This window comes from Notamacropus eugenii, chromosome 1 (genome assembly GCF_028372415.1).
Source record: "Notamacropus eugenii isolate mMacEug1 chromosome 1, mMacEug1.pri_v2, whole genome shotgun sequence".
NCBI lineage: Eukaryota > Metazoa > Chordata > Mammalia > Diprotodontia > Macropodidae > Notamacropus > Notamacropus eugenii.
The window spans coordinates 241,216,429-241,243,082 of NC_092872.1; the positions used below are offsets into that span (position 1 = coordinate 241,216,429).

The 26,654-nt window shown below is 43.9% G+C and overlaps 2 protein-coding genes and 1 long non-coding RNA gene across 3 annotated transcripts in view; 1 reads left to right on the forward strand and 2 right to left on the reverse strand.

Moving 5' to 3' along the window:
• Nucleotides 1-1,404: 1,404 nt before the first annotated feature.
• On the forward strand, nt 1,405-13,941 carry LOC140517245 (uncharacterized). Its single transcript, XR_011971521.1, has 2 exons — nt 1,405-1,499; nt 13,379-13,941. It is a non-coding gene; the product is annotated as an uncharacterized lncRNA (long non-coding RNA).
• CPLX3 (complexin 3) lies at nt 10,731-17,421 on the reverse strand. The gene is made up of 3 exons (XM_072628335.1): nt 17,258-17,421; nt 12,570-12,657; nt 10,731-10,955 (listed from the first exon to the last, which is right to left on the reverse strand). Exons 1-3 carry the CDS (start codon nt 17,419-17,421, stop codon nt 10,731-10,733), a joined length of 477 nt encoding a protein of 158 aa, XP_072484436.1.
• A 4,126-nt stretch (nt 17,422-21,547) lies between these two features.
• The window catches only part of LMAN1L (lectin, mannose binding 1 like), a 42,842-nt gene continuing 37,735 nt past the window's right edge, over nt 21,548-26,654 (reverse strand). Inside the window, exons 11-13 of the mRNA XM_072624387.1 lie at nt 26,146-26,278; nt 24,965-25,089; nt 21,548-21,828 (exon numbers count right to left, since the gene is read on the reverse strand). Coding sequence (XP_072480488.1) covers nt 21,702-21,828; nt 24,965-25,089; nt 26,146-26,278 — 385 coding nt within the window. The 3' untranslated portion in view covers nt 21,548-21,701. The remainder of the gene's footprint in view (nt 21,829-24,964; nt 25,090-26,145; nt 26,279-26,654) is intronic.

Sequence of the window (26,654 nt, forward strand, 5' to 3'; positions counted from 1 at the left end):
TAAAAAGAGAAGTAAGCTGGTTGGACCTGCACTTCAGCAGGAGACCAAGTAGGAGGCTGTTTCTACAGTCCAGGTAGAAGGTGATGAGAACGTGTACCAGGCTGGTGACAGCATCCAAGGAGAGAAAGGAGCCTGTAGGAGGGAATGTTACAAAGGACTTGGCAACAGATTGCATGTGGGGCAATGAGTAAGAGTGAGGAGTTGAGGATGATGCCTAAGTTGTGAGCCTTGGTGACAGGTGACATTTGGTGACACAAATGGAAAAGTTGGGAAGAGAGGAGCATTTAGGGGGGAGATAATGAGTTCAGTTTTAGACATGTTGAACTTCAGATGTATGTGAGACAAGCAAATGAGAGGCTGGAGGTTAGGAAAGAGGATGGTGTTGTTCAGTCATGACTGGCTCTTTGTGACTCTGTGGACTACAGCATACCAATGTTGTCCATGGGCTTTTCTTTGAAAAGATATTGGAGTGCTTTGTCATCTCCTTCAGTGGATTTAAGGCAAATAAAGGTTAAGTGACTTGTCCGGGGTCACACAGATAATAAGAGTCTGAGGCCAGATTTGAACCCAGGTCTTCCCAACCCAAGGCTCAGTACTTTATCCACTTAGCCAGCTAGCTGCCTCTAGAAGAGAGGTTAGGGCTGGATAAATACATATGAGAATTATATGCATAGATGTGATCATTTAATGAAATCACCAGACAAAATTATTTACAGGGATAAGAGAAGGCACAAGAGGGAGCCTTTGGGGGACAAGAGTTAGTGGATGTGACCTGGATGAAGATCTAGCAAAACAGACGGAATAGGAATGATCAGATAGGAAGGAGGAGAGGCAGGAGAGGCATGTAATGAAAACATAGAGAGAAGAGTGTATCAAGGAGAAAAGGGTGATCCACAGAGTTGAGGGATGCAGAAAAATCAAAAAGGATAAAGACTGAGCAAAAGCCATTGGATTTGTCAATTAAGCTATCACTAATAACTTTACAGAAAGCAGTTTCAGTTGAATAATGAAGTCAGAAGCTAGACTGCAGAGAAGTAAGAAAGTGAGAGGAAAGGAAATGCGGACTTCTTTTTAAATTTGCCTTCTTAAGGAATTTAGCTGGGAAAGGGAAGAAGGATAGGAAACAGGGAATGAACAGATCAAGTGAGGACTTTTTGAAGATAGGGGAGACATGTTTGTAGGCAGCATGAAAGCAGCCAGTAGACAAGGATATTGGAGATTAGTGAAAGAATGGGGATGATAAAGAGGGGGGCAATCTGTTGGAGGAGATGGGACAGAGTGGGAGAAAGGCCACTTGATCATGTGAGACAGGTGAAGGAAGAGATGTCCGAAGGTATGTGAGTGATTTGAGATAAGGAAGAGAGAAGAGGGAATTCATGGTGAATGACCTCAATTTTTTTTCAGTGAAATATGAGGCATGATTCTCATCTGGGATGGTGGAAGCTGGGGAGCCATAGGAAATTTGAAGAGAGATAAAAAGTCTTGGAAGAACTGCTGTGGTGAGTAGAATATTGTGAATAAATTGATTGGTATAAAATCATTGCTTTGCTGCGGTGAGGGCCCAGTTGAGAGTATACATAAGTATATGTCTGTGTTTTTCTCCTGCATTGAAACTCTTCTGGGAGGGTTGCGGGTGGCTTCATGACGTACAGTGTGTGTGTGTGTGTGTGTGTGTGTGTGTGTGTGTGTTAGCCTTAAGCTTTAGGAGTTCAGTGTTTGTGGCACTCTGTGCTAGAAGAATTCGTATACTTTTGAATCTGATTTTGGGCTGGAGAGAAGTCAGAATCTAAGCAGATAGATGTATGGGTATGAGATGTGTTGTGCTGGGAATTCAAAAAACAAGAAAGATAAGTAATGATAGAGGCAAAACCCTGGGCTAAGTGCTGGGAATATAATACACATACATATAATATATAACACAGACCCAACTCCCCAGTTTGGGGCAGAGAGTATAGAAGGACAAGAATGAGGTTACAATGATCCAAGAGAATGTGAAATGACTGAAAATGAGAAGTCTTGGGAAAGGACTCTGAGAAGTCTTCACAGAGTCAATGGTGCTAAAATTGGGCATCAGGAGAAAGCAACGTAGTGCAGCTATGTTTGACCCAAAGGACCTACATTTGAAACCCAACCTGGCTACTATCTGTGTGACTGGAGGCTTTGTTTTACATCTCTGGACCATGGTTCTTTTGTCTGTAAAACAAAGAGGTTGAAGAATCTATAGGTCCTGATGGGACCCAATTTGTCAACTAGAGTGGGAGAAGTTGGAACAAGGCCCCCCAGAGCTTCCTTACTAATGGAGGTTTGCTGAGAAGGGGCAGGGAAGAGGGATATTTGGATATGAAGGTGATGAAGAAGTAAAATATACCATCTCTCCAGGAAGTCTATTCCACTGACAGTCAATCTAATTTTTAGTAAGTAGCTGTTGTTCAGCCGTTTTCAGTTGTGTTTGACTCTGTGATCCCATTTGGGGTTTTCTTGGCAGAGATACTGGAAGTGTTTGCCATTTCCTTCTCCAGCTCATTTTACAGATGAAAGAACTGAGGCCAACAATATTGACCTATTGTTGTATCCTCTAGTCTTCCAACCTTCATTCTCTTCATTTCCCCATCAACCAACAGGTATTTTACATTTTACAGATGAGGAAACTGAGGCAGAGTGAAGTGACTTGCCCAGGGTCACCCAACTGGTAAGTGCCAGGTCAGATTTGAATTCAGGAAGATAAGTCTTTTTGACTCCAAGCTTGGCACTCCATCCACTGTGCCTCTTATTTGCCCCAAGTAGACAAAGGCACAGAGATAGTGGGGAACAGAAGGGGATAGTTTGACTAGAATCTAGCACAGGGGAGCCACACGTGATGCCAGCTATGTTGAATGTGACAATCTGGTAAAACCATCTTGGCAGACAGCTAAACCAGATTGAGGGTAACCAATAACCAAACCTATCAGTGATTTGGGGGGGTGTTTACTGAAAAATATGAAGACTTCCTCTGGAGGAATGAGCTGATGAGAACAGTTTGCTGTTCTCGTTGAAGATGCCAAGGTCATCCATTGCATCCAGGGCTATCATCAGTTGTCTTAACTTTTGTCTTGCCATTTGATGACTCAGGAAGACAGAGTGAGGCTGATGGCTTTGTGCAACTCTGCCTCACTTAAATCCATTTCATTCTCAAATCAAGATGTCACCATGTGATATAATTGCCCCTCCTCAAAAACGAAAGACGAACAACAACAGAATAGGAGAAAGGGAGCAGGATGAAATAAGATAGGGCAGGGAGTTTGGTCTCCAATTGTGGAGGGATTTTATGTTATTCAGGAAGCAATGGGGAGCCATTGACAGTTTTTGAGTAGGGGAATGGTAGGGTGTATTAGGAAGATTTTTTTTTGGTCATAGTGTATAAGCATTTTTAACCCTAATAGAATAGAAGCTTCTTGAAAGCAGGACCTTTTTGCATTTTTGTTTTAGTAGTCTCAGTGCCTGGCACATAGTAATGGCTTCTTGAGTCAATGAGTCAAGAAGATTCATCTTTGTGAGTTCAAATCTGGACTCAGACACTACCTGTGTGACCCTGGGCAAGTCACTTCACTTTGCCTCAGTTTCCTCAACTGTAAAATGTAAAATACCTGTTGGTTGATTGGGAAGTGAGGAGAATGAAGATCGGAAGACTAGAAGATACAACAATAGGTCAACAAGACAGTATGAGTGGAGAGAAGGCAATGAAATACTGTAGAGGGAAGATTTGACAAATCATCGGATATGTGGCACAAGAGGGTGGGAATGATGACCACAAGGTTGAGTTGCTGGGAGACTGGGTGGACAGCCATGCCTAACAAAACAAAGAATGGGGCAGTTTTCCAAGTGGGAAAGATGATGAATTCCATTTTTAGCACACATCTTGTCCTACAAACATAGAGTTCATAGAGGGATCTTGGAAGTCATCTAGATGAAACTATCAGACTGAGAATTTCTTCATGACAGCAGAAATGCCATTAGTCAAATATTCCAGGTCTGGTAAGGTTTTGGTAAAACCCACTCTGACTGCCTTCCACCTCCATCCAAAATTCACGAATTGTTTCTTAATTTTAAATTTTAAAATGTTTAAGAGTCATCACCTGGGTTCACATTTTACTGCTGATATCACCTGCATAGCCCTGGGAAATTAATAAAGCCTGTCACTTCTCAGGTAACTCTCTAAAACTAAGTTACTGAGAAGGTGCCAACTTGTGTTGGTAGAGGGAGTTTCCTCACCTGGGAGTTCCCTATGTCAATGAAATCACAGGTCCAGTCATAGTCCTTATCTCTATATTTAAACTGATAAAATTCCTGCATTTTCAGTCTGGCTGCATAAAGTACTATGCTGTGGTGTGAGTGAATGATATGGCTGGGGATAAGGTTGTTGAATGTGCTTTTGAGTTGGGTTTCATGGGGTCTGAACTCCTGCTTCTGGGAGGATCTTGAAGGGAGGGGTTTGCTGGAGAAGGATATGGGTTGGCTTGGACTCTTTTATTATCAGTCAGTTCTCCTTGTTCTCTCACCTTGTTTTATCACCCTGGTCTCAGTCCATTCTCTCCCTCCCTCTGGGTTTCGACTTTTCCATCTGATAGCAGAATGTCCAAAGAAGACTGTGGTTTCCCCTTGAGAGTCTAGCCAGCCCTGGGGGAAAAGGGGGGCAGATGGAGGCCAGGGGAGCTCAGACAGCGAACACATTTTCCAAATGTCACCAGACCCTGAGGCGGCTGGACTGTCAGCTGGCTGGGAGGGAACCATCTGGCCACTGGAGGGGTGGTGGGAGTTGGCAGTGGGGGGAGATGCCTGGAACAGCTCCGAGCTTGGATGGCCATTGCCAGCAAAAACCCAAGGAAGCATTCTGGTTGAATAGTCCACTCTTGCCTCCCTATCTCCACTGGATGAAATAGCCACAAACATAGCCATGGGCTTCTCCTCCTGCCTTTGCTTGGCTGGGTGACCTTGGGAGAATGTCACTTGGCCTCTAAGCTGGCCCTCCCAGGGCTAAATTGTTTCTGCTCTAACTAGATGGATGAAAGGTCCGTGAGCCAGAGGAGGTGGGGGAGGGTGCTTCTTCTGAGTGGAGGCTACCCAAGATTAAGTGTTGAGCTATGTGCCAGGTACTATTCTAAGCTTGCAAGGGTATGCAGATGAAAAAATAAAAAAATAAAAAAAGACAGTTTCTGCTGTCAGGGAGTTTATATTCTCAAGATCATAGATTTAAATCTAGAATTGACCTGTAGAGAATATTGGATCTCACTGCTTCATTTTAAAGATGAGGAAACTGAGGCCCAGAGAAATTAGTAACTTATCCAGGGTCACACAGCTGGCAAGTGTCTGAGGGAGGATTTGAACACAGATCTTCCTCACCCCAAGTCTAGCCCTTTATCCAGTTGACCATGTAGGGGGTAGGGAGAGATAAGCATGTTCACAGATAAATAGAATATAGGACAGGACTTAAAGAGAGTAAAGATTCTGTGTTTGAGGAGGGATAAAACCTTTTCAGCTGAGGGTTCTTGAAAGAAGCTGCTGCTCAGCCTTAACAGAAAATAAGGAATCAGAGAGGTGGGGGTGAGGAAGGGGTGCTTTCCTACCCAGCCTTTAAAGCCCAATGCAAATGTCACCTTTCCAGGAAGTTTTCCAGTCAACAATGACCTTCCTCAACACAGACAGACACAGACAGACAGACCCACACGAGCACATACACATTTGTGGGTTATTTGTAATTCTCTTCTGTACTTAGACCATTTTGTATAATAATTAATTACTTGTGTGTGTTCTGTGAGAGGCAGTGGACCCTAGTTACTAGAAAGGTTTGGATCCAAGGCCGGCCTCTGGCCCATACTGGCCCTGTGATCTTGACCACATCATTTAACTGTTCAGTGCTCTACAAAGCCTTCTCCAAAGAAGGAGCCCATCTGCACTGATAGAGAGAATTCCTGTAGCAGTGGAAAATAATATTAACAATGGCTTATACATAGCACTTTGAGGTTATCAAAGCACTTTACGTACATTATCTTATTTGATCCTCACAACATCCCTGGGAGATAGGTGCTATTATCATCTCCATTTTACAGATGAGGGAACTGAGGCACAGAGAGGTCCACATAGGATCACACAAGGACCCAATGACAAGATGGCAAACAAGATGAAATCTTTCTGCCTCCAAGTACCCCATCCTATCCACCATGCCACCTAGCTGTCTACCAGGGTCAGTCCCTCTTCCTAAATTCCACATGTTTACTAGATTGTAAATTTCATGAAAGTAGGGATTGTGTCTCATTCAAATGAATATTTTTGACTGATTGATGACAAAAGGCCTTTTCTGTGACGGGTGGGTCAGGATAGACCTAGGGATGAGAGATGGGGCAAAGGGAGAAATACAGACAATTGGAGAGACTGACAAAGAGGCAGAGAATTAGAGGCAAAGGAAGGACCCATAGAAGGAGGAGTGATTCTGGGGAGATAAACAGAAGGAAAGAAAACAGGAAGCAGTGAATCCTTCTGACTACTTTCCTCTGTCCTCCATGCATTCCTTCTTTTCATCTTGCCATCCGGGTCCTTCTCCTTTATTTTTTTGTTAGTCGTCTCCTTGTAGCTGTGCCTTCTTTCTTCCCTGAAAGTCCAGCAGAAGATGCTTGGGGGACTCCTGATGCCCAAAGGGGACATGGGCATCCTGCCCTAAGGGCAGAACCCTGGTATTGCCCAGCTGACTGACTGGGCTTGGACAAATCCCTTCTTGTCTCAGGGTCTCAGTGTCCTTTTATGTAAAGTGAAAGAGTTGGAGTAGAATATCTCAAAGATCTCTTTCTGTCCAAGAGATTTCAGTACTTGGCTTTTAGGTCAATGGGCTCCCCAAGGCTCCTGGTGAGGCAAATGGAAGGAAGGAGGGGCTGCATGGCTTTCTTGCTGCTGGAAATTGGCATGTGAAAGAGGGGAGGGGGAAAAGGGCAGCCTCAGGTTCTGGTAAAATTCCTGACTCCTTCCCAAGACTGCTGGAGCCATCTCCAGTTGTCTTGATCTATATCTTGCCACTGGACCCAGACGGCTCCAGAGGAGAGAATGAGGCTGGTGACTGCACAGCCCTCCCTCCCTTCAATTCAATTCACTTGCAAGTCATGGCATCTTCTTCCTGATGTCAGGGTCCTCTTTGAGAATGAAGGACAAAGAACAGAGCCTATCCCATGCACTGGCTCACCACATATCTTACTTTTTCCCTTTTTAAAGGGAATAACATGCAAAGTACTAGATCAAGCTTCAAGCACTATGTACATGCTAACTCTTATCCTACAGCCCCCCAACCATTCTTCTTTATGCCCCTCTAAAGCCGCCTTCCTCTTACCAGGGCCTCCTCTCATTCCAAATTCAGTTACTGAAATACTTTCTCTGTCAGGAAGCCCATCGTGATTAGGTAAGTGGGTTGAGGTTGTGTGTGTGTATAATATACCAAGCACCACCACAATCCTCCCTTAATTCTCTGCCCTGCCCCTGCCACATACATACATGCATACACAGATACTCCAATGTTAATTTCTAATTAAAAGTAAAACAGGAAAGCACTGAAGTGAAAGGCACAAATCTGTCACGTTTCATTATGTAGGAAACCCCTCAGAGGCAAGGTTCTGATGACTGAACCCCCACCTCAGGGAGCAGCTGCTGACGTCAGGGCCTCTGGCGCCCAAGGCAGAATTGAGCTCAGCTCAGCTCAGCATCCTGGGCTCCCCCACTAAACCTTCTGTCCTGGAGTCTGGTACCGGGTAGAGGGGAGAGGAGATGGCTTGGCCCTGTGTAGTCCAGGAGCCCCTCTGTTCAAGGGGGTTAAATACGGCTCTTGGGATGCCTGGGGCAAGGACAAGAATGACAGTAGCTGCAGTTCACATTTCTATAGTACTTTGGAAATGTTATTTCATTTGAACAGGTCGGCATCTGTTTCCTGTAAGTGACGTTTCATCTTCCACCTCCATGCCTTTGCCTGGGCTGTCTGTCCTCTATTCCTGTACTTCCTTCCCACCTCTACCTGGTATCCTGAACTTCCTTCAAAGCACAGTTTGGTGATTACCACCACCCTTCCCCCTTCCCCAGTTATTAGCACTCTTGAAATGATTCCATATTACTTTAGATTTATCTATATTATTTGGATTGCACACCTGCTGTATCTCTCCATATATAATGAAGATAGATTGACCCGGAGGAGCCATTCCATTCTTACAAGTGTAAGCTTCTTGAGGACAGGGACTGTTTTGCTTTTGTCTTTGAAGCTCCAGTGTCTAGCATGGGATGTTGGATAGAATAGGCATTTTACAAATGTTTGGTGAATTAAAGCAAATCTATCCTCACGTCAGCCCTCTGAGGGATAGGACAGATTACATCCTTTCCAGATTTCAAATTATACCCATTTCACAGGTGAGAACACTAAAGATTAGATGAACTGTGACTTGTCTGGGGGTCTTGTAGCTGGTATGTTTCAAAGCCAGGTCTTGAACCCAGGTCTTTACTTTCCTCTACCTTCTTTCTACGGCCTTTCTGGTCACTGAAAACCCTGCCAAAGCTTGGCTATGGGCCGGCTAAATTAGAGATAAAGATAACATCCCATCTTTGATGGATTAAGAATGAGCCCCCAACCCTTCTGATTCCCCTTATTAACCTTTCATAGGTATGTTCTTCAGGGATTTGTCAAAATCAGGAATGAGAAATCCCTGGTGGGAGGGTCATATTTCCAAGAAGTGATATCTCCTTAGATACCTGTAATTGTGGGGAAAAAACAACTTTTATTTGTTTTTACTTAAATATGACTTTAAAGACTCCTTCATTACTTTAACATGTGAGCCTGGGAAAACTAGTAAGGGCAGAACGTTGGAGCTGATTCTACTGGGGGAGAAGTCTGATTGGACAAGGTGGGTGGCATCGGTGTCTGTTAGAATACAAGAAAAGAGTTACATGGTTTGTGTTGAGATTTTATTTTTCACTAAACTACAACAGTTTAATTTTGAGTTATAAAATCAAGAAATATTTCTACTGGAGAAAGGGAAGACATTAGGATTAAGGACTTCAGCCAGAGAGAACTGAGCCCAGCTCATCCCAATTCAAGACACCCAATGTGACCTTGCTCTTATACCCAAGACACCACAGAAAATTTGACTTTGAGACTCTGACTGTAGGCTAGAAAAACTCAGATTTTGCAGGATCATCTGGGCTTAGGTCTGGTCCCAAAGCTGGGTTGGAGAGGGGAATCCTTTCTTCCCTTCCTCCAGAACCTTAGTTGACTCACCTGAAAAATGGCCAAGAGGGGAAACACTTCTGATCCTCACCCAATGAATTTGGGGAGGCAAGATGAATTAAGTCCTAGTGTGAATGTGATTGGAGAGCTCCAGAAGGAAGAATGATCCTGGTGAGAATGAAGAACATTTGGCAATGTGCATGTATGCATGTGGCTGAGAGAAAGCTGACTACACCAAGTGAACTTGCATGGTCAGACAGACACTGTCCTAACTCACTTTTATGGGGCTCCTATTGGCTAACCATGCCTCCTCTCCCCCAGTAACATTCAGTGAGGAAAGCAGAAAGCCCAGCAAAGAAGAAATTTGTGTCAGCCCAGGATTTCCAAAGAACTCAGATGGTAAAGCCATCAAAACATGAGGCCCCCAGCAAACCAGGCTTCCTAATAGAGGGAGAAATTTCTGGGATTGATACCATCAAGGTGTTGACTCACTTGGATGCTTCCTATGGGACTGGGAGTGGGGAGGAAGGCACATCAACTGGTATGTGCCCTAAATGTTTGGGGATTTGTTCAGAAAAGGGAGGGATCAATATAGACTGGAGCAGTCAGATTGATCTTTCTGGAGGAAGTGGGACTTGAATTGGACCCTGAAGGATGGATAGAATCCCTCCTACTTTCAAGGCACAGAGTAGGGGAAGATGAAATGTTCAGAGATGTGCAACAATAACAGGGAAAGAACCCAGGATTCCTATGTCCCAGTCCAGATCCCTCTCCTCCTTCCCCACCATTCTTTCTGGCTCCATGTCCCAAGACAGGAGTCTGCATGTCAGTGTTTGTATTACTGATGTGTACAATGGCCTCTGAGTACTGAGGTCTGTGTGTCAACATGGAAATCTATGTCTTGGCCTATGTGTATTAGCAGGTGTGTGTGTGTTTGGTTTTGTGCTTGTGATTGTGTATTTAGATGTGTATCTACATAGGTCAATGGAGCTCTAGGTTTGGTGTATGTGTGTTTGTGTGTGTGTGTGTGTGTGTGTGTGTGTGTGTGTGTGTGTGAGTGAGTGTGTTTGAAGGATGGGTTGGCTGAACTTCCAGGAACAAAGATATTAAAACTTCTTGTTCTCACTCATCCTTAAATGTCAGCTGCACATCTGGCTAGGGGAGAGGGGCTTTGCTACCAGAGAAGCCCCATTATATCCATTCCCTAGATAAGGGACCAGAGCTAAGGATGTCAGGAGTGGGGACAGGTGGGGACTAGAAGGCAGCTTTTAGCTAGGATGGAGGACAACCCTGGAGAGATAAGGACTCAGAGACAGAATATGGGTCACCAGGAGGAGAGCCCTCCCTGGGCCCCAGGGGAATGACACTGCTCTACAGCTACCCTCCCTGCCAGCTGTGTCTTTCAACATCCAGCCATCCCTGTCCTACCCACCCCATCCTTGCATGTCACACTGAGGCAGGGCTGGGGCAGACTGACAGCCTTGGGGGCTGAGTGGGGAGATGGGGGTCACATGATGTGGCACTTTTCAGCTGACTGCTTTAATTCTCCCAGGGTAGCCTGTGCCTTGTCCTTGATGGATCCGAGGTCCAGGTTGGGGATGCTGGCCAGCTGCCCAATGACTGAAGCCTTCTCTTCCTCCTCCTCATTGTCCTCTTCAATCATCTTGGCCAGTTCCTTGGGCAGCTCCACATCCCCCCCAGCCATCTGGATCTGGTTGTCATCTGTCTCATTCTGTTGGGAAGAGATGAGTGAGAGAGGAAAAGGAATTGGTGATGGGAGCAGGAACACAAAAGGATAGACAATAGAACTCTGGGTCCCCGGGATATTTTTGGATAAGAATTCTACCTGTCATGCAAAACTTTTCTCAAATCCCACTCTCTAAGGCTTTGCTCACCATTCCAGCCCACAGAGACCTCTCCCACCTCTGACTGCCTAAGCATAATACCTAGCATTTATAATAGAACTTTAAGGTTTGTAAAGCATTTTACGAGTATCTCATATGATTCCCACAACAATACTGGGAGGTAGATGCTTTCATTATTTCCCATTTCACAGTTCAGGAAACAGGAATATGAGAAGTTAAGTGACTTGCCCAGGATCACACAGCTAGTAAGTGTCTGAGGTAGGATTTAAACTCAGGTCTTCTTGACTCCAGGTCCACAGTCTATCCATCCACTTCACTCCCTAGCTGTCTACACAATAGCTGCCTGTGGTATAAGAACGTGTACCTCACATTTGGCCCCAATCCTGCCTTGTAAAATCATACTGCTACCTTAATGGTCTTTTCCCCAACTTCAAAACTTATTTCCCAAATTATGCAGGGACTATGTCAGCCTATCCAATGTCCTCTATAGGGTCACTGCAGAGCTGGGCATGTAGAAGGTGCTAAGATAACATTTTGTCAATTGATCCTACTTCAGTTTTCCTTTCTAGGCAATGAGAATGGCATGACAAAGTACCTAATGCCTCAGATCTTGTTCTTAGTGCCAGGGACAAGACAGATAAGATGCAAATTCATTGAAAACTATGTACCCTTGACGGATTCCTAATATGTCAACATGACCACATTATGATGCTTGAATATGATCTCAAAGCACTTTATTTCCTTTTTCACGCTAAGGATGAAAGACCATGAAGATTAGAATGATCTAGTACAGGAAGCAGCAATGTGATGTGTGCCTGGGAGTGGCACAATGAAAAGAGGATCCTGGGTTTGAGTCCCTGCCTTGCTATTTAAAGCCATGTGACCTTGGACAAATCATTTTCCCTGTCTGGCCCCTGGCCCATTTGTAAAATGATGGGGTTAGATTGGATGATACCTAAGGTCCTTTCTGCACTAATGTTCTGTAAGATTCTGGGAAGGGCAGGTGACATGTGGACCAATGGGTTCTCTTCCCCGGAGGAAGAGAGCAGAAGGGGATTGAGTTCCCAGATAATTAATTGACTCTGGGGCCTGGCTGATTTTTTTGGGAGATAGGATGGGGTGGATAATTGAATGGACTAAGAAGGGGAACTATCTTTGTCCATCAAATGGTTTTATTCTCCCTGAAGTCCATTCATTCAGCAAATTGTTAATGGCCTCCTGAGTGCCCAACCCTGTGCTGTGCTAAGGAGGGGACAGGAAAAGGAAGACAAGTCCTTTGTAGCCCTAAGAACTCAAATGTTCTCAACTTGATCTCTGTAGATTTGGTGTGAGGAACCAGAGAATGGTTCTGAGTGGACCTCATTCCAGGAAGTGCTCTGGCCGGTCTGGGCCAGTGCCCCAGAACCTATTCAGGGAGGGAGGTTGAGCATCAAGAGGAAAGGGCAAGGAGAATATTGGCAGCTAGGAGGCAGACAGCTCACCTTGGGCAGTCGGTACTTGTCTCTGAAGTGGCTGCGGAGGGTGGCCCTTTCTGCTTTCCTTTGTGTGAACTGTGCATCTCGTTCCATCCTGTAGATCAGAGGACCGGGAGTCAAACTGGGCGGGGCTAAGAGGTCAGCCTTTTGTCAAGGGTTGAGGTATTGTGCAGTCTCAGAGGGGAAGAAACCCAGGGTTACTATGAAAGGCCATGAACTTCTCTTCCTCTACTATGGGGGTTCTTAACCTGGGGTTTGTAGACATGTAAAAAATACTTACAATTATATTTCAATATTATTGGTTACCAGTGGTCAAATTACAATTTATAGGTGGTAGAAAAATTAGAATTCTTAGAATTCTTTAGTCTTGTTTGCCAGACTGAAGGCTATTTTATATTTTTTCTTTTTCTTCATGCTTTGATGAGGCCAAAGAATTCTTCTCCATGTGGACCACCTTCTGATAATGAGCCTCTCCCTGGTTAGCAAGGGAAGATAGGTGGTGCTACAGTATATAGATCTTTGTGAGTTCAAATCCAGCCTCAGACACATACTAGCTGTGTGATCCTGGTCAAGTCACTTAACCTAAGATCTGTGAATTAAAATTTTTTTTGATGACTTTCTCTCAATGTAATTGTTTTCCATTGCAATCCTGTGTATTTTATTGTATGTATTTAAAAACATTATGAAAAGAAGTTCATAGGCTTTATCAGAGTGCAAAGGGGGTCCATGACATGATGCAAGATAATGTTCCAAAAAACAGCAAGTGTACACCAAAAGGCAGGAAGAAGCCTTATTTGTTTCATCTCTCTTTGCAGTGTGCACAAAGAACATGAGAAAAAAGAAATACCACCATGGAGATGATTGCAGTTCATGCACCAAGATTTCTTTTATGATGGAAAAAGGAGAGAAATTTGTGAGATTCTCCAAACTAAACATATAACTTGATACTTCTTGGCTTCAATGGGAAAAGGAGGGGAAAAGAGGGGATGACAAAAATGTGATGGAAAATGTTTTGAGATTAAGAAATGAAAGAGAGCAAAAGCCCATAGGAATAGATTATTTAGAAGTCTTGCATCTGGTTCATTATTTCTTTAAGAAGCTTCTCAGAAGGTTCTGGGTAGAACATTACAAAAATGAAACAGAATGCTGTCTTAATGGATCAAAAAGGAGCGCTTTCTAACGTGAGTGGGATTTCAGAATCAACTCTCTGTGTGCTGCTAAATCAGCTGAACCAGAAAAGGTCAAAATCAACAACAAATTAGAAGAAAAGCTAAAAAGAAGACACACAGACTATATATATATGTATAGATAGCTCCAACTAGATCTAGTTAAGTAAGTTGTTGGTTGAAAATTGAGAAATAAATACAAAATAGAGGCATTGGCTGTTTATCATCATTTTCTAGAGACATTTAATCACATGTAACTTCAGTAATGTGAAAGGACGAAAAAAACTAGAAACTTAACCAACCAGAAAATATTTGTCCTCCTTCAAGTAGAGAAACATAATAACCAAGGGCAACATAAGTTTGGAATACAAGCTTATTTGTAAAACATCACAAAAAAGGAAAAGGGTAAGAGTGAAAACTACCTCTTCACAAAACAGCAAAAAATAGCAAAGACAAATCTGAAGAAAATTCAATGTAACTCAACTATGCTAGATCATTCGGAGGGTATTTATAGATGAAGCTAGACAACAAACAGGTATAAAGTGGACCAGATCTCCTGCTGTTTCTAGAGTGATATATTCTCATTATTAATGACAGTGGAACGATCATATATAAAAGAAATCTTTGCTGGAGGAGACAGTTTTAAAGACACTTGAGAAAATTTCAAGATGTCTACAGCAAGGGAAGATCCAAAAAGAATGGAGAAAAATCACTGATGGTGGTATTATTTCTCTGAAAGGTGGCTGTCTCTTTTCTCATTCTTGTAAATTCTTTATGAGAAAGATCTACACATATCAAGAGTATCTTTGATGAAAATATAAGAGAAGTTTCAGATTTTCACAAAGAATTATCTCAGACAGACTACATTTTCAGAGTCACTCAATTGATTAAGCAAAATAAATAATACTGGAACCCACTGTATTTGTTTTTGGATTCCCAAGAAAAGCATTTGACTTCACAAAATAAGATGTGGTCTTAAAGATTCTCTTTCAATGATATATCTCCCATGTACACGTTAAAGTCATTTAAGAGTCTTTGATAGATGCAGCTATAGAAATAACTTTATTTGGAGATTTTATGACTATCAATAACAAGTGAAGAATATGTTAGAGAGACAGGTATTTGACAAAAGTGTTTGCCACTGTCATGGAGGGTGTTGTGTGCAGACTGGATGGAAAAGGAATTCCCTACAGATGACGAGACCTCCAGATGCTCATGTTTATGGATGACATTGTGCTAATTGCATTGATCCCCTGAAGATAACCTTTTTTAATGAGATCCACAGTCATTCAAAAAAGATCAACATAGCAATCCATACAGGAAAAATGAAATGGATGAAGAATGCATATTGTCCAGCCAATGCCATGCAATTGGTGAGCCTACAGAATTAGTCTGTCTATCTATCTATCTATCTATCTATCTATCTATCTATCTATCTATCTATCTGTCTGTCTGTCTGTCTGTCTGTCTGTCTGTCTGTCTGTCTGTCTGTCTGTCTGCCTATCTATCTTGGAGAGGGACTGAAGATGGAAAATGAGCTGTAATTTTGGAAATTACACAGTACTTTCAATGATCCCAAGCTGCTTCCCTCCAACAAAACTCACCTATTTTTTTAAAACACCAATCAATGTTCTCCCTGTGATGCCATATGGTTATGGATAGTGGAACATCATGATCCCTGTAGAATCAAAATTGCAGGGAAACCAAAGAGCAATAGAAAGACACATGATGGGTATAAGTACACTCTAGCATATTGCCAATAACTTACATGCAAGCAACATAGTAGAATGGAAAAAAAAAACCACTTCTTTGGAGTCAGAAGAGTTAGGTTCAAATACTGGCTGTACAACTTTCTAACAGTGTGATCCTAAACAAGTCACTTCATTCCTCTAGACCTTTGCTTTCTCCTCTGTAAAATGAGCAGGTTGGATTATATGAACTCCAAAGTCCCTTCCAGTTCTCAATCTATAATTCTGTGATTCTATAAGTGGCCTAAAAGATATCAACAAGGATGCATGTGATCAGAAAAGGAAGGTGACCACTCAGGTATAAAAACTGAGGGATAACAGATGGGCATCTGAGTGATACACTAGCATCCACAAAACATGAAGAGATTTAGAGGAAGGCTCCAGCATAGTGGGGAGAGCCTCTGTGGAGGGTGTTTGGAAAGACATGAATAAGAATGGCCCAGGATGAGAAGGCTTGAAAAGCTCAGGATATGTACCAGTGCAGTATATGCCCACACAGATGACATCATAGATCTACAGAAATATGAAAGCATCACCACTGGGTAGCACACCACACCTCACATAACAGGTGTTTAATAAATGTTTGTTGAATTCCATTGTGATGGCAGATGGATGTAGAAGAAAAATTACAGAATTCAGAGTCAGAGAAGCTGGGTTGTATTCTGGTATGTAGCAGCTTCCTCCTTCTCTGACCTTGGGGAAATCACTTCCTGCCTCTAAGCCTCAGTTTCCACATTTTTTAAATGAAATAATTGGATCAGAGGGGGTCTCTTGAGGCCCTGTGGATTGGTGGCCAGAAGGCTTATTTATTACAGAAGGAGACAGGCGTGTTTTCTGGGACAGGGTAGGGTCAGTGGGAAGAGCTGACTTACAGGTCATAATTCTGTTATCTCTAACCTTCCCCTGGATGTCTCAGTTTCTTTGTGGTCAACATTATCCTTTTTAGGGGGAAAGGGAGGGATGTGTGTGTGTGTGTGTGTGTGTGTATGTGTGTGCATGTGTGTGTGTGGAGTGGAGTAGCAAGGGGGATGGTGCTTCCCCAGAAGTGTTTTGCCTCTCTCTACCCACCTCAATACAACCCCATACCACCTTTTTCCTATAATTCTCCATATGTACCCTATGGGGTTGTTTAGAGCACAGTTGAGTACAAGACTGTGTCCGTGTGACTCCGTCTTATCTCTGTTCTGGTCCTTTTCATACCTGTTTGTTTTAGCCTTTCTATTTCTGCTGGTCTTTGTCTCTATTTCTATGTCTGTGTAGATTTCTATCAGTCTATCTCTCTTCCAGACTCCCTTGTCCCTGATGCTCATTCATCAGGTCCTGAGCCCCCAGTTTCAGAGATCCTGATGGGACACCCAACCCACTTGGGGTAAGAATCGGATTAAGGGATTATGTGTTTCATCAGAAATACATTAGGGATCTCCTGATTCCCCCTCCCCTCACATCCTTCTCTGGCTCCAGAGTTTTCCTGCTTCCTCACTCCCTAACTCTCAATAACCCAGATTCTCCAGCTCTTCTAAGAGGGGCTGAGGTTGGGGACAGACTGGAGTCTTGAGATGATTTATTGTGGAGGAATTTCTCGGTCCTCGGTCCTCTCCCTGGAATCTGGTTCTGTCCCAGGGAATGGGGAAGGGAAATAGATTCTTCAATGGTATTGGGGCGGGGGGGGGGGGGGGGGGAGGCTGCCCCTGAAAGCAGACAAGCCAGGAGTCCTAGGGAGGGGGGAATGCTATGGACACACAGGAGGGATTAAAACCCAGAAGGATATTCCCCTACTCACTTCTCCTCTACCAGTTGCTTCTGATATTCCTCATACTCCTCCCGGGTCATGCCTTGAGCTTCGGCCGCCGATTTGTCCCCTTCACCCTTCTCTTCGCCGCCCCCCAGTCCCCCAGCGAGGTTCTTCAGCTGGCCTCCCACCATGGTTTTCACCATGAACGCCATATCTCTCCCCTAACCAAAAGTGGGTGACGGCAGGGGATCTTTAAGGAGAGAGGACTCCGGAGAAAGGGGAGATCCGTTCAACCCTCCAGCCCTTAGAGCTACTTTCTCCTGTTCTTGCTTATCAGGCTCTAGAGAGTTTCAGCACTGCGTCCCCTGTGGACAGCTCCCACCCCTGGATAGACCCGAGCCCCCACGCTGGAGCTGGGCGCAGGCTGCCACCGAGTTTGGCCAGCAGTGTCGGATTCGGCCCCTCCCTTCAGTCCTCAAACCTATCTCTCTGCTTTCTCCAGTTCTTTAAAGAGGGATGAGGGGGCGTTCACTGGACTGACGCGACCAGACCACATGTTCTGCTCCCCCGATACTCCCCCCGCTTTCCAAGCTTCGTCAAGGGAGTTAAATGACAGTGGATTAAGGGCTGCCTGTAGAATATCGCACAGGCTAGAGCTGTATGGAAGGGGAGTCTTTTACCTGCGGAAAGAACCCTACATTGGGAGTCATGGGATATGGTGTAGAAGCCTGGGTCAGCTACCTGTGTCGCCTGTTGTTGTAGCTCTTGTTCAGTTAGTCGTTTTTCAGTCGTGTCCGACTCTTCGTGACCCCATTTGGGGTTTTCTTGGGGCAAAGATACTGGAGTGGTTTGCCATTTCCTTCTCCAGCACATTTTACAGATGAGGAAACTGAGGCAAATGGGGTTAAGTGTCCAGGATCACACATCGTCTGAGGTCATATTTGAACTGGGATGTCCCGGCATTTTATCTACTACACCACCTAACTGCCCCATTTCCCATTTCGGGGACTCAAATTTCCTCTCCTGTTGAGGGAGATGGTTTAACTAGATGTTCTTCACATCCTTAATGCCTATGATTGGCCACTGGGAAATATGAGGGGTATCAGAGAAAGGTAAGTGTACCTGAGATATCAGTTCTTTAGGTGAGATTTGCCTAGTCCAAAATTCAACCTAGAGACTAGAATCTAATCCAGCACAGAGTTTACAGTCAGCCTAAAGGTCACAATAATTCCAGAATCCAGCCTAAAGGCCAGAAGCCAAATTACAGAGGTCACAGACCAGACTAAAGTCCAACCTAGAGACCCCAGCCTAGAACGTGACCCATAATAACTTCAACCAGCCCACAGCCCAAAGGCCATAATCCTTTAAAGCTGAATTCAGATGACAGCTCCACAACATGTTTTACATGATTGCACATCTATAACCTATATCAGATTACTTGCTGTCTTGGGGAAGCGAAAGGGGAGGGAAGGGGAAAAATTTGGAACTCATAATCTTATAAAAAAAAAGAATATTGAAAAAATAACTCTATACAGTTTTTTAAAAAAAGACATTTCCTCTATAAACTTTCCTTCGTTCCCTGGAATGATCAATAAGCTTCTCACCCTTCCCCCGACATTGACAGCATATTGCCTGCAGTTCTCACTTACTTGTCATACTTTAAATTGTATTATAGTTGTATATGTGCCATATGACTGGTAGCTTCATGAATGAGGTCTGCATCTTATACAAATTTTAAAATCTTCCTCCCTCTGACTGAAACAATGCTCTGCATACAGTCAATGCTTAATAAAATTGTGTTGAATCAAGTGCCCAGAGTCCAGCCCACAGTTCAGTCTAGAACCTGTCTCAGTGCTTCATCCAGTCAATTCCAGATATCATTCATTTGGGGATGTGGTTGGGGGGTTGAGCTTACAGACAGAGTCCAGGAGAGAGCCAGAGTTCAGATTTCCTACCAAATCCAGAGTTTACGGCTCAGGTTAGAGCACAAAACCCAGTTCAACCCAGCCCACATTTTATTAACTCTGACCATTTTTTCTCCCTTTCTCCTTAGCCCCTTAAAAGAGGGCATTGATAGGCAGAAATCTTCTAGGACAGCAAAGGGAGTAGGAGGCAGGGTCAATGACAGGAAGTATCCAGAAAATCCATTTGTCGTCCCTTCTAGTCACCAGCATGGCTCCCATCAGTCCACTTCTCCACCAGCTGCTCCACAAAGGATTATTATTGTTGAGGACTCAGCTTCCTCACTATTATCCCAATGCTGCCCCTCCAACTCTCTAGAACCCTATCAACATCTGGCTATACAGATGATGGCATGGCAGGAAATAGGGATTGGACCATAAGGGATTATAGATAAATAGAGAAAAGGACTTCCTGCCAGGTTCCAAACACTAGAACCAGTCACAGAGAAAAGTGGTTGCTTTTCTTCATGTGATTATAGGTTTATAAAAGAACTTAGGCATCCAACTCCCCACCCCACCCCCTCATTTTACAGATGAGGAAATTAAGAACCCAAAGAAGTTAAATGACTTGCCCAAAGTCAGCAAGGAAATAGCAGAGCCAGATTTAAACCCTGGCCCTCTGACGTCAAATCTTGTACTATTATTACTATATTATGCTGTATTTTATTCCAAAGCTTTTATTTCAAAAGTTCTCTCCATCTACCAGATGTTTGTTTAGTATGTTGTTGTTCAGTTGTTTCAGTCATGTCTGATTCTTCATGACTCCAGTTGGGGTTTTCTTGGCAAAGATACTGGAGTAGTTTGCCATTTCCTTCTCCAGCTCAATTTATAGAAGAGGAAACTGAAGTAAACACGGTGAAGTGACTTGTCCAGGGTCACACAGCTAGTAAGTGTCTGAGGTCTTCCTGACTCCCGGCCCAGTATCTATCTGCTTTGGGTTGTCTGGGGCATAATTACATAAGGAGACAATGAGTTCAACTTCATTAACTGTCAAGAGGCAGAGGGTTCACAAGGAAATGTGCCTCCAATGACTACATGAAGAATTGTTAGGCAGGCAAGGCACTCAAAACTCTTGCCAAATGTAATGGTCAATGTTGATACCATGCAAGGACATGAGCCTCTCTTCTATTAACAATTGATCTACTGTTTTCAAGAAATCATGTACTGGAAGGAGGGTTATTCAGGTGCTTCTTGGGAAGTATCAGTTGTGTCAAAACAAAATGCATCAGTGCACAAAAACCCCCATAAAACCCAAAGAGGCATGTCTCCCAGTAGGTGAATAATAAAAGGTGATAATAGAAGGTGAATTGATAAGAAGACAATACATTCCTAAGAAAAAACATCCCAGGAGTCAGGACTTAAGGGCCCTAGTTCAGGCTGTCTTTGTTTAGTCTGTGTATCAGATGGATAACCTTGACTATGGACAAGTCATTTCTCCCTCTGGATCTCAAATATCCTTGATAAAATGGGTGTAATGATTCCTCCCTTTCTGTGTCACAAGGGTACTGGTGGAGGTCAGATGAGATGAAAAACATTGGTGAGGCACCAAGACAGTGGGAATGGTTATGTGACCTTGAGACCTTGCATGTGACCTTGTGCATATTGCTCCCCTTACATGAAGTGATGAATTGTAGAGGAAAGAGTGCTGGATCTGTATTGTTCAGATCCCAGCTCTGCCACTATGTGTGCCACCACAGGCAAGTCATTTACTCCCTGGATCACAGTTACTTAACCTGTGAAATGAAAAGATTGGATTTGATGACCCTAAGGTCTTTTCCAGCTCCAAATCTATGATTTTACATAATAAGATCACATTAATATATTCTTTTGGACATCAGTTTCTTCATCTGCAAAATGGGTTAAAAATCTCTACCCTGGATACCAGTCAGGGTTTCTTCAATGATCAAATAAGAAAAGGAATGTGAAAATGTTTTATAAAATAAGCCACATTGCACAGACCAGTTATGCTTGTTATTTATCATTATTAAACTGGAGAAGACTCAATGGACTTCAGCTCTTTTCTATGCCCCTTCCTCAGCTGGTCATTTCTGTTCATTTGGGAGGGTCATGACTTGGGGGGGTTTCCTGGGTCCCATCCTTAAGCAGAGTTGTCAATACCTCTATTTCTCCCTCTTTCCAAGGGTCTAGGAGTCAAACGCATGAAATAGACTAGTTTTCTGGAAAGTCATTCTCCCCCATCCATTTCTGTCCTTCTCTCCTATTGTAGGCAGCCTCAGGGTCCTATTTGGCAAGACAGCAACTGAGAGATGGTGACAGCCTTCAGTGATAATCAGACCTCAGCAAGGAAGATGCTACAGGAAGGAAGAGTGGTGGATGGAGGAGACGCAAAGGAAGAAAAAAAAACCCCACCAGATGCTTTTAATGTAGCAGAGGGTTCATCCTGAATTAGTCTTCCAAGGAAACATGCCCAGGAAGAAAACAGCAAGGAGAGAGAACATATTGAAAGGGAAGGGTAATGCGTACCTAGCCAAATTCGGGACTTTTTGGCCTGTTTGGCTGAGGCAGGATGTTTAGGGATATGTTCTCTGGGTCAGGGAGTCCTGTCTTGGTACTCTCCTAAACAGCTGTTTGGAGCCCTGGACCAGGACGAGCGAACTCTTGGAAAAGCATTCCTTAAGGCTCCTGTCACTCTCCCATCTGTGAACAAGGAGGGAACACAAAAACAGGTCACTCTGGCTGGCTGCAGCCTCTGCCTCCTCAAAACCATCATGGACTCAATTGATGGTCTCTGAGTTTGCACCCAGTTCTAGATCTCTGAAGCCCTGATCCATCCTACACACCCCATAGGCTCCTCTACCTCAATGAACAATTTCAATCACATACCACCCTCCTGTATGGAACCCACAGCTACTTCCTATTGTCTAACATGCCAGTCCAATACCTCACTCCCACTCTGTGTATGTTCATCCTTCATTGCTGAAGAAGACCATGTCATCAGAGAAATAATGACATGACTTGCACTTGACTGTTTTGAGTGAGGGAGGGCTGTGCAGGTCACCAGCCTTACTTCTCCTCCAGAGTCATCTGAATCCAGTGACCAGATATTCATCAGGATGACTGAAGATGACCCAGGATGAGGCAATTGAGGTTAAGTGACTTGCCCAAGGTCACACAGCCAGTGAGTGTCAAGCGTCTGAAGTGAGATTTGAACTCAGGTCCTCCTGATGCCTGAAAAGGTGCTCTATCCACTGCACCACCTAGCTGCCCCTCCCCCCACCCTATAGAATGATATTCAAGACCCTTGCTCAAGTTGATTCAAACTAATACCTTCAACCTTATTTTTCACCCCAACATGCAGCTTACCATCCAGCTGTGGGGGGAGCAGACAGGGGCCTCACTCTGTTTGGCACATACATTGCTTATTTCTGTATATGCCTTTGATTATGGGATGAGAGAATGAAATGCCCTGGAATGGCCTCTGCCTTTTCTCTAACCTTTCAAATCCTCCCCATTCTCCAAGTCTCAGTTCAAGCTTCACCTTCTACACTGTAGCAGCTCACACATCCATAAGGTTTTACAACTGACAAAGCTCTTGACTCACAACAATGGTATGAAGTAGGCAGTGCAAGTATTATTAATCTCATTGTTCAGATAAGAAAAATGAGATCCAGAAAGGTGAATCACTTGACACCTGCTGTGTGACTGGTCCTGGCTGGTCCTGGAGCTTAGAGGATCTGATCCTAAGTCCAATAGTCTTTTGACAACACCTCAAACCAGCCTTGGAACTCCCTAAAAGCAAGATCTGTGTCTTCTTCCTCTTCCTGCTTCTCTCAAACACAAAGACAGGGCTGGGCACACCAGAGACACTCAGCAAATATTTGTTAACCTGAGCTGAATTTCACTGATCTCAGCTGAGAGCAAGGGTAAATTTGGAGATGTTGCCATACCCCTTACCCGGCCCTCATGTAATGAATATAGATCAGCATATGTTAGGAATCTGTCCGTGCTCTTTCAGTGCTCAATAGTTTAAAATGCCTCAGAAATTGATTGATTTTTTTTTTTTTTTGCCTTGCTGTGCCTTTCTGTATTTTCATCTCTTACAAACTCATCCTTTCCCTGACTTGGGAGGAAACCCATTCTGGATCAGCCTGTGAGAAGCTAGGTTCAGAGGATCATAATTAGGATAGAAGGAGGATTGAAGACCATACCACACGAAGACTGCTTTAAGGAACTGGAGATGTTAAGTTTGGAGACCAAAAGACTTGGGAGCTTCTTGAGAGGTAGCCCAGTGGAACAGATAAAGAACTGGTTTATAAGGATATACTCTCTAATGGTTAGAGCTGTAGTGAGGTCTCAACTAATGTGAATAATGAATTCCTTGAAGTGGTTGAATGCAGGTGAATTCTCACTATTTGAAGTTATAATTATGGAAAATTAAGGGCATTGGTTCCAGCTCAAGGGAAGTGTGGCAGTGCTAATTTGAATAATGTGACCACTTCATGGGAATTTCTTATTTGACCTAATTGGGATCTAGATATATCCTAAACCAGAATGGGCTACCTGGGTAGACAGTGAGTTCCCTGTTCCTAGCAGTGTTCAAGTGAACATGTAATGACTGCTTATCTGAGGAGATTTAGGAGGAGATGCCTGCTTCAGTTGAGAGTTGGATCAGAGGCTCTCTAAGGTCTCTGTGTTTGGAGAATCTATGATTCTATAAGAAAACATCCAGATGGATCAATGGATAGAGTACTGAGTCTAGATACAGGAAGACACGAGTTTAGATTTGCCCATAGAAACTTACTGGGTAAGTCATTTAACCTCTGTTTGCTCTAATCCACTGGAGAAGGAAACGCCAGTGTCTTTGCCAAGAAAACCCCATTGAGAGTATTGGCATGCTATGGTCCACGGGATCATGAAGAGTTGGACATGGTTGAACAACATGATTCTATGAACCTACGGATTGGTAAGTGATGAGCACCCAATTAGGCAATCATGCTGAGGTCAAAAGAAGGGTATAAGTTCTGCTGTCAGTTCTCCCTGTGGTCTAACCACAGTGTCCTGTACATCTCCCCATTCAATAAACTTCAGTACCTCCTTATTTTCTCTAGGATCAAATATAATTAGCAATCAAATGAGATGTGTGCAAAATGCTTAATGTAGTATGTGGCACATAGTAGGTGCTTAAGAAATGCTTGCTCCCTCCCCTTCATAGCATGTCTCCAGTCCTCTTAACCTTATTCTGAAATTCAGTGCCATCGGCCTCCCTGCTGTGCTTTGCACCCTGTCTCTAGATTCTGGGGCGTCTTTACTTTGTTTGTCTTTGTCCTCATGTCTGCCATGCTTTCCTTCTCCATCTGGGTCTCTTAGTTTCCCTGCCTTCCTTCAAGTCCCAGCTAGACTCCATCTTGTACTAGAAGCTTGTCTTGATCCCCCTGAATGCTACTGCCTTTCCTCCCAGACTAACCCTCAGTTTATCCTGTATGTAACTTGTTTGTGCAGAGATGTTTACATGTTGTCTCCTCCACTAAGCTGTGAGTTTCTTCATGGTCATTCTTCATATCCCTTGAATTGAACCCGGTGCCTGTCATGTAATATTCACTTAATAACTGCCTGTTGACTATTGGAAAATACATTGAGAATTAGGAGAACTGAGCTCTATTACTAAGCTGTATGTGAGCTTGGGCAAGTTGCTGACTGGGCCTCAGGATCCCCATCCATATGATGAATACTAATACTTTGCCTATCTTCAAAAGGGTTTTTTCAAAGATTCAATGAGTTTTATTTCTTGAAGAAGAGGGTCTGCTGCATGGAAAGAGGGGTCATTGTCACCCACCTGAAAAACAGACAGTAAAAGGCACATCCAGTTTGGATCAGGAGAAAGAGTAGAAAGATGCTGCGGGATAAGCACAGGACTCTTCCTGGCTCAGCATGGGAACAGGAGGACTTGGCTGCACGTTTCTGCAGGGGGAGAATTTGAGAATTCATTCTCAGCTCATCACTCAGAGCCCAGAAGTAGGGGTAAGGAGGGGTTCCTGTTGGAAGGAGATCCACACCCCCATAGCTTGGGAAATATTAACCCCAAATCTGAGACAAATTCAATCACTTTCCAAAAGCCTGGCCTCTAACCAGTAATAATGAGTGACAAAAAGCCTCCTGCCAGTCCCCAGTGTCCATGGGAGAAACAGGGCTTCATCTGAGCAGCTGGGAATAGCTTGGGGATATGAAGGATGAGAGAAAGAGTGAGAGAAAAGGGAAGACAGAGGGGAAAATAGAGAGAGAGAGAGAGAGAGAGAGAGAGAGAGAGAGAGAGAGAGAGAGAGACAGCCAGACAGAAAGAAATGGAAAGGGAAAGAGATGGAGAGAGAGAGAGAAGAGAGACAAGATGGGAGAGGGGAGAGAGAGGGAGAGGGGAGAGGGAGAGAGAGCACTGAAGGGAGGTAGATAGTTAGACAGAGGGAGAGGACATTAAGAGAGAGAGAAACAGTGACATAAGGAGATAGAGGACAGGGGAAAAGAAGGGGAGAGGGAGAAATAGAGAGCCAGCCAAAAGAATCTCTAGAGATGAGGAAATAGATGCTTTGTGAGGCAGAGAATCCAAAGAGTGGAAATAGATCCCCAGACCCTGCAGAGAAAAGGTTAAAAGAGATTGAAGGTGAAAGGGTGGAAAAACATTTCATACATTCAGAAATAGGTTAAGACTGAGGGGAAAGAAACACACAGGGCCAATAGATGAAGTCAGAAAGGCATACAGATGCACACAAACACAATGGATATAGATAGACAGAGATACACACAGAAACAAATGTATACACACATGCACATAGGAAAGCAGAAAGAAAGATGACCCTTGAGACAGGAAAGAGGTGAGAGAAGGTCAGATCCATGCATAAACTAACACTCTCAGTGAATCTGAGTGGGGAAAGTGTGATGGAGAGAATTAGAGAAGGAGGAGGAGGCAACCTAAATTCCATCCCAGCCCTTGTTCCCCACCCCCACCCCACCCTATGACCTCACCAGCAGGTGTTGCAAACTTTCTACATCTCTTTGCAGCAGGGTCAAGGTCTGATGCAGCTCCTGGAAGTGATATTCTGTGCCCACAGGCAGGTAGAAAGCCTTAGCCTTGGAGGCGATGCGGGCAGCAGCAGCCCTATATCCCAGTGGGGACAAGAAAGGAAGGGAGGCAGACCCTGTGGCCATCTTTGCTTCCTCCTAACTCTTGTCTCCCAGGTCACCACCCTCCCAACAGAGCCTCCATAGAGAATGGAAGTGGGACGGATAGAGATGTCTCACAAAGACCCCAAAACTTCTGTGCAGGGAAGGAAAAGGCTCAATCCTTATGCCTCAGGTGCTCAGCCTTTGCCTCCCGATCTGCTCCTGGTCCCCAGCCCTAGAATCACAGATGGTCTGAGTTGGAAGGGGATCATCTTCCAGTCCAACTTCCTCGTTTTATAGAAGATGAATATGAAGTCCAGAGAAGGCAAATAACTTGCCAACAGTCGTTGTTGAATCATGTCTGACTCTTC

Coding starts and splice junctions, on each gene's coding strand:
- CPLX3 (XM_072628335.1), bottom strand. CDS start 17,421: ATGGCGTTCATGGTGAAAACCATGGTGGGAGGCCAGCTGAAGAACCTC. Junction 12,658..17,257: donor AAGCAACTGGTAGAGGAGAA/GTGAGTAGGGGA, acceptor TCTGATCTACAG/GATGGAACGAGATGCACAGT. Junction 10,956..12,569: donor ACAAGTACCGACTGCCCAAG/GTGAGCTGTCTG, acceptor TCTTCCCAACAG/AATGAGACAGATGACAACCA.